Source organism: Sorex fumeus, unplaced genomic scaffold (assembly GCF_029834395.1).
Source record: "Sorex fumeus unplaced genomic scaffold, SorFum_2.1 ptg000061l, whole genome shotgun sequence".
Taxonomy (NCBI): Eukaryota; Metazoa; Chordata; class Mammalia; order Eulipotyphla; family Soricidae; genus Sorex; species Sorex fumeus.
Genome location: NW_026606118.1, coordinates 43,894,026 through 43,906,973, shown reverse-complemented (window position 1 = coordinate 43,906,973; position 12,948 = coordinate 43,894,026). Strand labels below are relative to the sequence as shown.

Sequence of the window (12,948 nt, the reverse complement as noted above, 5' to 3'; positions counted from 1 at the left end):
ATCAACTGTCTTCCTGTGTTTATACAAAAAGGACATTGCTAAACAAACTATGCAAATGACATAAAGGAAAGAGAAAAGCAATATAGGATTGCCTGATGGAATTGGGTGTGCTTCAGGGGCACTGTTGTGGAAGTAATTCAATATACCTCAGCTCCCTGAGGAGAAGCAAGGACAACTCTATGTTATCCAACACTTGATGATCTCTCTCTTTCATAGGGATACCAGTCCATCAGACTGTCCCAGATTTATGGCCTCATTTCACCTTAACCACTTTTTTAAGGCCTCCTCTCCAAATACCATCCCACAGTTCTCCAATGTATGAGTCGAGTGGGGACACAGTTCAACCCATAATAATACAATGTTGGAGCCAGAGATAGACAGTACAGTGGGTAAGGTGTTTGTCTTACACGGGGCTGGCTACAGTTCAGGCCCCTGTATGGTTCCCTGAGCTAGGAGTGAGGAAGAACTTCCTGGGACAGCATTGCAGGGTCATGCACTCATTTGTATGATCCTGGGCTGGTACCATCACACAACTCAAGCCTAACCCACTCATGAATCTCTGATCCCTGAGCACAGAGCCAGTAGTAAGCCCTGAGCACACTCAGATGTGGCCCCCCCCTCACTAGCCCTCACCCCAAAAATAGAATACAAAATGAGTATTGAGAAAAAACAGTGGTGGCATACACAAAAAGGAGCACTTGAAAGAGAACAGGGAGAAATCAGGACACACACCAGAGAACTATGGATGGAGCAAGTAAGACTTCCTCTGAAATTGGGAACAGGAATTCATCGCGGTGTGTGGAGGGAGCGTCAAAGGGTGATGTGGGGAGGAGACAAGAGTTGCTGCCAGTATAAAAAGTAGAAAGTGCTGGGGCCAGGGAGTTGGGGTGGGAAGCAGAGTTTTGCTTGGAAAATCCTTGAGAACATCTACCAGCAGAGTTAAGGGGTGGTAGAATATATTTAGGAGCGAGACTGGCTAGTCTCAAGCTCCCAAGAGAACGGGCTGCAGATGAGGACCCCTCATCTTCAGAGAGATCAAGGTGCCAGTAGGACAGTGGAACAAAGAGAGAATCTGCAGGGAGAGAAAGAGGAAGAAAAAGGAGATAAAGAGGAAATTCCCATTTGAGAGTCTTTTTGCTAAATGAATTGAAAGGCCAAAGAGGACAGAGTGTGGAAAGGGTCAGAAGTTGGAGACAATGGTTTGTTGTGGATTTTTGGAGAGACAAAAAAACCTGGCTGGCACAGCAGGGAGTGTACTTGCCTTGCATGGGGCTGACCCAGATTCAATCTCCAGCACCAATACGGCCCTCTGAGCACCACCAGGAGTGATCGTTGAGCACTGCTGGATGTGGCCCAAAGAGAGAGAGAGAGAGAGAGAGAGAGAGAGAGAGAGAGAGAGCTAACTGCCGACCAGAAAAAGAACCAGTGGGCAATACGCTCCCCAGCCAAGCTGATTTGGTAACCGTTGGCCTGGACTGCTGGGGGTAGAGGGAACAAGGGGGTAGATGATTTTGCTGACCTGGTTTTGCAGGGCTGGGAGGGCTCTGCGGAAGGACAGGAATGCAAGGGAGAGAGGGCCCTGGAGGAGGCCGGGTGGTTAGGGAAAGGAGAAACTCAGGTGAGTATGCTGATGGGTAGGTCTGAGGGCCAGGGGAAGTGGGAGGGGCAAATCCAAAGATGAGGAAGTTCACAGGTGGATGGTGGGGGGGGGGGGGGCGGGAAGAATGGGAAAACTAAACAGAAACCCCAGTGGTCAGATGAGGGGTCGGCGTGGGGAAGCTTCCAACTAAGGACCAGATCCAGGGGTGGTCAGGGGAGTGGCAGGAATAGGAAGTTGTGTGTGTGTGTGTGTGTGTGTGTGTGTGTGTGTCTATGTGTGTGTGTGTGTGTGTGTGTGTGTGTGTGTGTGTGTTAGGTAAAGTTCTGTCAATTTGCTTGTTCAAAGCAGCTCACACATGGGAAAGTGTCACTGGAGATGATTCTGGTGAAGGACCGGGGTCGCCTTCTTGTCAGTTCCAATTCTTCAAAATTAAATTTCACTCCGCGGCAGCATTGCCAACTCCCGTGTACGCACTTTTCATAATCTCTTTCTCTCTTCTCCCTCTCTGCCTCCATCTCTCTGTCTCCCTCTCTCCCCACCACTACCCAGGTGTCTCTCCTGCTCTGTGACTCCACCCAAGATGAGACAGCTCTTGTCCAAGGTCCAGATGACAATGACAATGACAGAACGCACACAGATCCTATATCCACCTCAGCCTCTTCCTCTTCCTCTTCCTCTGGTTCACTCTGGGAAATTTCTGGGTCTTTTCCATTTACCTGCCTAATTTCACACCCCCTTTCGAGCAGCCTTAGAAACCTTGCAAAAGAACACTGTACCTTTTTGCAGTTGGGGTTCTCATCCTCAGTCATGCGTGTGGGCCTAGCTCACCCTGGGCAGCACTTGTGCTTATGTTTGGGCCAGGCAGAGACTCACTGTCACTGAAGAATGAGTCCCACCCACTTGGCATGTGTTCATTCACACACTCAGACACATGTACATTCATGCCCACTCACTCATATGTGCACACTCGTACACACACTAGTGCCCACACATTCATGCCTAAACACTCATGCCCCCACACACTCATGCCTGCACACTCTTACACACACACTCACACACATGCACAAACTCATGTCTGTGTCCGCATATTCATGCGCATACCCATCCCTGCACACACTCATGCAAGCTCACACTAATGCCTGACCACTCATAAACACAAACTCAGGCACACACACGTGTGAACACAGAGATGCATATCCTCAGACGCATGGACACATGCACTCACACACACACACACACACACACGCACACACTCTCATGCCCACACACATGGTCAGACTCACTCATGCCCACACTCACTCATAGCCACACACACATACTCAGGCACATTCACGCATGCAGATACTCAAGAATATATTCAAGCACACACACTCATGCATATATACACTCATGAACACACAGTCAGAGACATACATGCTCAGGCACATGCAGGCACACACATTGCACATACTTGTGAATACACACATGACAATGCTTAAGTGCACACTCAGGAACATGCACACTAATACACACATGCAAATACTCAAGCACATCAACATCCATGCACACACAGGCACACCCACTCATGCGTGTACTCAAGTACACACACGTGAACACACTCAGACATACGTGAATTCATGCACACACTTGCAGAACAGCTTGCTGTACTGGCAGTAAAAGCTTCCCTGCAGGCACTAGGGAACATTCTGAGTATTCCCGCTGACTAAGGAAGCTCTTGTCCGCCTGGGCCTGGGAAAGGCACTTCAGCTCTTTTCAGAGAGGGAATTTTGTAATTTTGTTCTCATAAGTTTTCAAAGGGATTTTCCCCCCTTTGGAGAGGATGAGGTAACGGAGGCGAAGAATGAGAGACTTTCAAAGCCCAATTCTGCAGCCTGTCACAAAAGAAGGTTTGTTGATGCTGTTGCTGCTGCTGTGTTGTCATTCAGCCAGGGGCACCTTCCATGCGAGAAAGAGCCGGGCTTTCAAACAAGAAACGGCTTCACATTTCTTGCTCTGATGGCCTCAGTTATAAAAAGGGGAAAGGTGCTCTTTCTGTGACTTTCTGGGAAAATTAAGCAGCAGTTTTTCCCACCCTGAATCAGATGGGTTTGTTCTGATAAAGGGGAGGGGGGTGGGGAGTGTCCCGGCATGGTGGTAAATCTGCAGCGCTTCACTCTCGGGTGTGGTCTGTCCCTCTGTCTGGCCCTGCAGAGAGCCAGGCTCCCCCCGCCACAGTGGCCTAAGGGGGCTTCAGTGGCATGTGGGCCTGGCTCAAGGCATGACCCAGTTCCAGGCTGCCAGGTGTCTTTGGTCTCCGAGCTGAAGCAGATTGTGGCAGCCAGTCTGCCTATTTTGTGCCAAACTGGGGCTTGGAAGCCTGGGATGACTCCCAACAGCCACCACTAGTATCTCCTCTCAGCTCTGCTGTGTGAGTTCTGGGAGGCACGGTGCCCAGGGGCAGCTCTGGCTGGGGAGGCCTTGGCTTCTGAGTGTCAGGTGGAGACTCTGGGCATATGGCTTGCCAGTGCCCAGGGAGAACCTGGCACCTGTGTAAATGTGTTTCTGTCTTGGCCCGTGAGCAGCCTCCATATAATGGCCTGGTGCTGAGTGTGCATGAATGTGCATGTGTGTGTGTGTGTGTGTGTGTGTGTGTGTGTGAGAGAGAGAGAGAGAGAATGTGTATATGAGTGTATGTATGATTGTGTTATGAGAGTGAGTACGTGTATGAGATGCTATGTGTATATGAGTGTGTGTATGAGTGTTTAAGTATATATATGAGTGTGAGAGAGTATGAGAGTACTGTATTAGTGTGTGTTAGAGAGTGTGTGTGACTGTGAGTGTGTATGGGCATATGTGTGAGTGTGTATGAGTGTATGTGAGAGTCTATGAATGTGAGAAAATGAGTGTGTGTATGAGTGTGTGTAAGTGTGTATGAGAGTATGTGTGAATGTGTGCATGAGTGTATTGATTGTGTGAGGGTGAGACAATGTGAGTGTATGAGTGTGTGTGAGAATGTGTGTATGATTGTGTGAGTGTGTGAGAGGGAGTATGTGTATGTGTATGTGTATGTGTATGAATGTGTGTGAGAGTGTGAATGTGAGAGAATGGGTATATGTATGAGTGTGTGTGAGAGAGAGTATGTGTGAGTGTGTGCATGAGTGTAAGTGATAGTCTGTGTGAATGTCAGAAAATGTATATGTATGGGTGCATGTATGAGTGTGTGTGAGAGTGCATGTGAAGAGTATGTGTGTCTATATGAGTGTTTGTCAGAGTCTATGAATGTGAGAGAATGAGTGTGTACGAGTGTGTGAGAGAGTATGTGTGAGTGTTTTCATGAATGTAAATGATAGTCTGTGTGAATGTGAGAGAATGTGTGTGTATGGGTGCGTGTATAAGTGTGTGTGAGAGTGCATGTGAGAGTATGTGTGAGTGTGAACAAGTGTATGTGATAGTCTGTGTGAATGTGAGAGAATGTGAGTGTGTGGGGGGTTGTATGTGAGAGTCTGTGAATGTGAGAGAATGAGTGTGCACATGGGAGAGTGTGTAAGCATGTGTAAGAGTATGTGTAGTGTGTGAGAGAAAGAAGAGTGCGGTTCTCCCTCCCATGCTAGGTTGAGGTGTTCGCTCACTGCCGGCGCTGGAAGCAGCGGGGGTGACACGCGGAGCTTCCCAGAGAGTGGGTGGGCTACCCCAACAAGATCGCGCCCAGCCTCCTCCACGTAGGACGGCGCAGGCTGCGCCCTCTGCTGGGCAGAGCCGGGAGAGCCCTGAGACCCGTCCTGGGGTGCTTTCAGTTTTGATTTCTCAGGAGTCCTGGAAGCCGAGGCGGGTAGTGGGCCAGTCCTGCCCTCGTGTCGTGTTCCGTGACACTTGGAGCTGGGGAGAACTGTGCCTGCGCACGGGGTGTTTCTTTGGGTGTTTATTCCCCCTCCCTGCTTTCCCCAGGCGGTGAGTTCTCGGTCAACCCCAGTTCCTGTAGCTAAGGGACATGTATGAACTCAGCTGCAAACCAACAGAACACGTTTCTTTGGGGACCCTGGGGGAGGAAGGTAGACACTGGTGAGGGGACTGGCGTTGGAACAATGTACGCCTTGAACTTAATCATGAATAACCAGGTAACTTTGTCATTCATGGTGACTCAATCCAAAATTTTAAAAATAAATTTTAGAAAAAAGCAACCAACCGAACCCATTTCTAAGCTCAGCCCCATCTGCATATCAAGCAACACTCTCCCTTAAGGTCCCTGATTCCTGAGCAAGGAATTGGAAAAGAAGGTGCAGTCTCCAGCCTTCAATAAAGCAGACTGTGGTACATCTACATAATGGCACACTACGTAGCAGTTAGGTAAAACTAAATCATGACATTTGCCTCCTGGATGAACATAGAGCGTATCATGCTGAGTGAAATGAGTCAGAAGGAGAGGAACAGACAGACCGTTCGCATTCATTTGAGAGATAAAACAAAACAGAACCATAAATGTAGTATGTATAATACCCCGAAACAGTAGAAACAAGGGCCCAGGGTTCTGGTCCATGGTAGGAAGCTTGCTCCAAAAGGGAGAGAGAGGACAGTTAGGACAGAGAAGGGACAATCACCATGACAGTGATAGTTGGAAATGATCACCCTGGACAAGAACTGGGTGCTGAAAGGAGGTACCCTTTCAGTAACAGGACCGCAAATCACAGTGCCTAAAAGAAAAATGAGAAAGAGACAGAGAGAGAGAGAAACAGAAAGAGAGAGTGTGTGTGTCATAGAGACAGCCTGTAGGGGTGGGCGGGAGGGAAACTGAGGACATTGGTGGTGGGAAATGTACACTGGTGAAAGGACGGGTGTTGGAAGATTGTATGACTGAAACCCAAGCATGAACAGCTTTGTAATTATCTCACGATAATTCAATTCTTTCTTTTTTTCATTCTTTCATCATCCTGTTAATTGTCGATTGCCTCGAGCAGGCCCCAGTAACGTCTCTTTCATCCTAGCCCTGAGATTATATTCACGGCTCTTTAGGAGAATGAGACCCATCATTGTTACTGGTATTTGGCATATTTGGTAGGCCACGGGGAGTTTGCCAGACTCTGCCCTGTGGGAAGGCTACATTCGATAGCCTGCAAGTTTGTCCAATAATTCAATTAAAAATAAATAAATAAAAAGTCAGCAGAGTGGGTGTGGCCAACAAAGGCAGGCCAAGGTCCGAAGAATGTCCAGCTCCCCTGGCGCCCAGGGCCAGCCGTCATGCTCTGCGGGTGCTGGCAGTGTCCACGGGGCCAGGGCGACTTATTCTGGCTTTCTGTTGTGTGGGGAAGGACCCTGTGGCTGCTTCCAGGTTGAAACAGAGCATCACCCGTGGGCTGTGAGACTCTGGCAATGAGCCCTTGAAGCAACTCGCTCATGTCCAAGTCTGGTCTGCACCTCCCTGGGACACTAAGATGTTTTGCTGGTGGCTTCAGAAGGTACATAATATCCAAGATTCTGGCCACAGAGAGGATATGAAGGGGGCAGGGGACACCTTTCTCTGTCGTCCATGTTTAGGGAGCAAATCACGGATGTTGCCCACTCTTGGGCCCCCCAAACCCGGCACAGACCCTCCCCACCCACATGAGCTTGGGGCTGTGGCAAACAGCATGTGAAAATTTGCGGGTTTTATTGTTAGCCAGTCACAGGTGTGGTCAGCGGATTGGGGGCATCCTTAACCAGGTCTCAGGCTTTGGGAGTCCCAGTTCCCAGCAGGTAGTTGGAATAACCTCTGGAGTATTGTGGAAATCATCATGGTCTGGATGGTGACTGCATGGAAAAGCAGAAAATAATCCCTGTTCCCAGAAAGAGCTGAGAGGATTTATTTCCTCCCTTCTTTCCTTTCCCTACTTGTATTTATGGGCTGGAGTGATAGCACAGAGGGTAGGGTGTTTTCCTCGCACGTGGCCGACATGGGTTCAATTCCTCCGTCCCTCTGAGAGAGCCCGGCAAGCTATCAAGAGAGTCCCGCCCACTTGGCAGAGCCTGGCAAGCTCCCCATGGAGTATTCAATATGCCAAAAACAATAACAACAAGTCTCACAATGGAGACGTTACTGGTGTCCACTCGAGCAAATCGATGAACAACGGGAGGACAGTGCTACAGTGCTACTTATATTTATATTCAGTTCACAGCAAACACTATATAATTTGATACAAGAAAAGAAAAGCCCACTTTTTAAACTATAGACCTAGAGAGCCTGAAAGATAGTACAGAGGTTAAGACACTTGTGCGGCAGGCAGAGGACCCCTGGTTTGATTCTCAGTCACTGCATATGGTCCCTGAGTCCCCGCCAGAAATAATCCCTAAGCACAGAGCAACAGTAGGTGCTGAGGCCAACACCCTTCCCAAATATATAGAACCATACAGTAAAGGATGACAGTTAGAAAGCAGAGGCCCTCAACATTTAGTTCTTTCTTTCCACCTTCATATGCTCACCCCAAGGAGCTCTGAGAAGCATCTTCCCCAACTGCAGGGAGAACTGGTCCTCGATCCTCAATCCTTGCTCAGATTAGGACTAAGCATCAGGCTTTGCATTCACTGATCACCAAGGAAGATGCAATGGCCGCCTTGGAATAGCACATTCTCGATTTTCAGAGAGTTGTGAGAACTAGTCTAAGGTCTGTTTGAATACAGATTCCCAGTCTTCACGGAGCCTGAGTCAGGAGTTAGAGAATCACAGGTGTGGCCCCAGGTCCTGGTGGACATAGCACTGGCCAAGAATGACTGTCCTCTGGGTTGTAACTTCATGCACAGCCATTGCTGTCGAGTTCCTGCTCTTTCTATTATCCCCGGAAAGGAGGCAAAGTGGCCAGTTGCCGGCATTGTTTCATCCCTGCATCCTGTGGGGAGTTCTCACTGGTGATGAAATAAACATGTGCAAATGTGTTCCTCCATGCCTTCTGAGTCCTAGAGGTGAGAACAATACTCTTACAGACCCCTGAGCGTTTGTTTTTAGCTAAAATGGGATAGCCCCAGTGCAGACTTTGTGCATGGAAGCTAATGACAATCCTGAGACCTACCTGGGCTTGGCAAATCTTGCTCCATGAAACTCATAATCCTCCAGAGGGGTAGCTTTGTTCACAGTGGAGAATCTAGAAAACAGATGAACATAAAATCCTCATTGAGACTAGTGGTAACTTCTCTTATCGGGAGTATGGGACTAAGAAGAAAACGAATTGATCTATAGAGATAGAACCTGTAATTATCCTGTCAGCCTGGGATCTCCTCAGGAAAGTGGCCTTGGGATCTTGGAGATAGCATTTTGCTGTTGCAGATGGTAAGTAGAAGGGAGTCAATTTCCACATCTATGGTTCTTGCCAGAACACTCCCTTTGTTACAACAGTTAGTTTTTCAAGTTTCAAACTTCTTCACTCTCTGGCTGGAAAGCACCACTTGGTAGACAGAGAAAAGGCCTGTGTACTTTCTACGCTCTAGGGCCAGAGGATGGGATCTTCACTTCCTCAGAAGGACTGCATAAAGGGTAGGTTCTAATCAGGGTGCTAAAAGGCTGGTGACTCACAAAGTCCCTCTGTGCTTATGACCTCCCAGTAACCCCACTGGCCATGGGACCCCTCCCTGTCCCAAACACAAACAATAATTGATGCTGAGCGGATGAGACTGACAGTTTATAAATCACATAGACTCAGCCCAGGGAACATGCCATACTATCCAGGGCCACATGGAGGCTGCACCTAGAAAGAGTGAAGCCCAGGGCCTGAAAGGACTCGTGCTTTGTAGGTTGAATAGTGGGGTGACTCTGCTTCCAAAGGAAAAGAGCGATTGCAGTCTTGGAACAGTGTCTCAGGCTGACAGGGAGCTAAGCTCCACTGGCGAGGTCTGGGGGAGATGCAGCCTGTCTGTCTAATACGGCAGCTAGCCGTGGGGAGGCCTTTGTCCTGGATCAGGGGACTCACGGTCAGGCACCTGGACTCTGTCAGCCTTGAAACTAGCTAGGGCAGTCCATGAAATAAATTGTCGGCCTTATAGCATACCCTCCAAGATCAATCTCTATGTTTACTTGACCTTATTTCCTGCATCCTGGTTTCAAATCTGCCTTTGATCTTCTCAAAAAACAAAGCAGAAAGGGAGCTGTAATCAGTGGTCTGACCAACACCAAGAAGTTTCAAAACCAAAACCTGCCCCAGACACACTGACCAACACTCAGCTGAGGCCCCTCACAACCCCCTCCCCAGACAGCTTTCCCCAGGGTTCCTTCAAACTCCCCAGTGACTCTCCCCATAAACACTCGAATACTACAGGACCACTAGGTTCTCTCAAGCCCCATTTTTTCCCTTCTTGGGTTTTATTTTATCACTGGTATCATTTTGTCCTTAAATTGCCATCTATCCTATACATTTCCTTTGGGTGGAGTGTGGGGAGACTTTGCACAAATTATTTCGTAGCTTTTAGTATTTTTTGTTTTGTTTTGTTTTGTTTTGTGGGCTACACCTGGAGGTGCTCAGGAATCTCTCCTGGCAGGACTTGAAGGATCATATAGGGTCCCTGGGATCCAGCCCAGGCCAGTTGCATGCAAGGCTAGCATCCTGCCCACTGTAGTAGTTCATATCCTCAGTTTCTTACGTACAAAAACCAGTTTCAGTTCAACTGCCAGTGCAAATGCGGGTGTAGTCCAGACTCTCCTGGGACCACCCGCAGCTACAGCAGGTGCAGTAGCTAATGGCTCACACCTGCAACTTTACCTGGGCACTGCCCTGTGTAGCTAGAGTCAGCTTGCCAGGAGAACCCCAGGGAGTTAGAGACACAGGGAGTTAGAGACACAGGGAGTTAAAGACACAGGGAGTTAGGGAGTTAGAGATCCACCCAGCCCATGCCTGAGGCTGAGAGGGCTGACTGAAAAAGCTCAAGTTTCTAGCTTCAAGGCAAACCCTGCCCTGTGCTAATGTTTATGCCCCAGGACTCAAGCCAGCTTTCACCAACAGCTCCATCCTTCCTTCTCCTGACCCGTCCCTCTATTCCATTTTCTCCTGGGCTCATTTCCTGAATAAATCTCTCTACTTAATGCACTACCTCAGTTTCTGCCTCCAGGGAACCCAACCAAGGACTGGCTTGTTTCTCTACAGTTGGAGGTACCAAGGAAGAGAAAACAATAGTCCCTTTGATTTTTCTAAAGTCACTCCTTTAAATCCTGTTTTTTTTAATTATTAAATCCTCTTTTTATTATAAAGACAATAAGTGCTTATATTTATAGTAAAATATTTATCTATAATTTCTATAGCATTAATTTATGTTTTATGATCTAGCCACTTTATCATAATAATATTTATATTTAAAGTGCTATGTGCTTATGGCTGTACACCTCTATGCTTGAGGTTAAATAGTGTCGAAATGTAGAAAGTAAAAAATAAAATTTCAATCCTCGCCCCATTTCCAGTCCCTTTCTCCCAAAAGGGAACCAGAGTTCATTTTATTAGTAACTTTTGAGAAAGTGTTTATATATTTTAGGTATAAATATCGGGGCCTTTATATCAGTTATATCAAGTTATTTATAGTTCTCTGAAGCTTTCTTTTTCCACCTTATATATTACAAAATTATTTCCATTATCAATGTGAAGAGATTTGTCTTACAAATGATCAAATTTATTAAGACTCATCTAAATAGACACATTCTCTGCATTTGGCAACGTCTATTATTTCTGCCAATCCAAAAAAAATTGTAGTTCGAGTGGGATAGTTGTAATAATGTTATTATTTATGGGGTTTATGAACAAAGTTCTTGCATCCTCACCAACAACAACATACCCGAGATCCCCCACACACTGTCCTTTCTATTTTTAATTTTTTATATTTGTGGTGCTGTTACACCATTCCCACCACTAAGGGTGCTACGATCCCTCAACCATGATCGCAAATTAAGAAAGAGAAAGTGAATCATCAAAAGTTTTTCTTGGATATAAACAACTGAGTCTAACAGAACGAGAAATGAAATTAATTGCATTTCCTTGTGAAATGAATTGCAGTCCTTTATTAATGTCATGTATCCTTTTAAACCCCAGAGGGACCCCCATGTCTCTGACATGACTTAGAGCCCCTGAGAGAATAAGATTAGGTTCTGTGTACAGATATCCTCAAAACCAACAAACAGTACTATGTGTGTATCACTAAGATGTAATAGACAACAAATAAAAGAATGGGGCAGCTTCTGGATAGTTTAGAGTATGTAACAACAACAATGTATGACAATGAGATATGATTTCACACCCTTGTATTAGGATGGCAAGTATAACCAATTCCACCAGAAAAAGAAGTGTCAGTGAGGAGGAGAAACTGGACTTCTCCATTAGTCGTTAGTAGGAATGTGGGCTGGCGTTGCTGTTAGGAAAAACAGTGGAGGCTCCTCAGAAAGTCACAAATGTTGCTAGATGATTCAGCAATTCCACTTCTGGGTCCACACCCAAACCAATGGAGCACAGGATCTTGGAATGCTAAGTCTTCAGGGAAGCGTAATTCACAGTAGACAAAAGGGGGAAGCAACGCAAGTGGCCACTAATGGAGAAATGGATTAATGAAAGGCAGGACTTGTGTTCTCTCCCCTATAATTTGGCCTTTAGAAGGAAGGAAATCCTGATGCTTACTAACCACATGGATGAAACTTGAAGGCTTGGTGCTAAGTGAATTCAGCCCACAAATGACAAATATGGCGTGGTTCCATCTATATCTTGAGTACTGCTATTTATAGAGACCAACAAAAAAAAGCACAAAAGGTGATTGCTGAGAGCTGTGGGTGGTGGGAATGAATTATCATGAATTGAATTATCATTCAATCAATGGGGGACTTCCATTCTCCCTGATGAAAAAGTACTTGAAGTGGTGGTAGCACAAGGTGAATCTATTTAGTAGCCTGAACTGGGCACTGGACAGTGGAGAGGAAGCTAAGATGTGTGTGTGTGTGTGTGTGTGTGTGTGTGTGTGTGTGTGTGTGTGTGTGCATTTTACCACCATAAGTGAAATGAAAGAATAAATTCCTCCCGTAATGTTGGGAGGCAGAGGACAAGGGCCCCCTGCCCTGAGCATCCAGAACATATTTCTTGGTACTTCCTAGCTGGTCTGGCTGGCTCTCCGGTGCTGGAAAGCTGGCTGGCAGGGGAGGAACGGGCTCATTTGTTCCATGCTTCAGTGGAAGGAGAGACTCAGAGACAGCCTCACTCTCTTCCTGGCAAGCCGTTCTTAGTATGCCTCCACCCCTCTCTCCAGCCCTCAGACACATGGAGGGCCTCTGACTTGGAAACTGTGCCAGCAAGTCACTGGGATGTGGCAGGAACCAATCAACAAACTGCAAGGGGGGAGGGGTTCAGTGGAAGAAGTTTCCAGAAGCGGCAAGAGAAGCAAGTGAGAGG

The 12,948-nt window shown here is 47.1% G+C and overlaps 1 protein-coding gene across 1 annotated transcript; it reads left to right on the top strand.

Annotated features, from left to right (window-relative positions):
* Positions 1-745: 745 nt before the first annotated feature.
* Positions 746-11,902, top strand: TMEM272 (transmembrane protein 272). The gene is given in 3 exon segments (XM_056126369.1): positions 746-754; positions 2,227-2,411; positions 11,824-11,902. Coding segments are annotated over 3 exon segments (273 nt in total).
* The last annotated feature ends 1,046 nt before the right edge of the window (positions 11,903-12,948 follow it).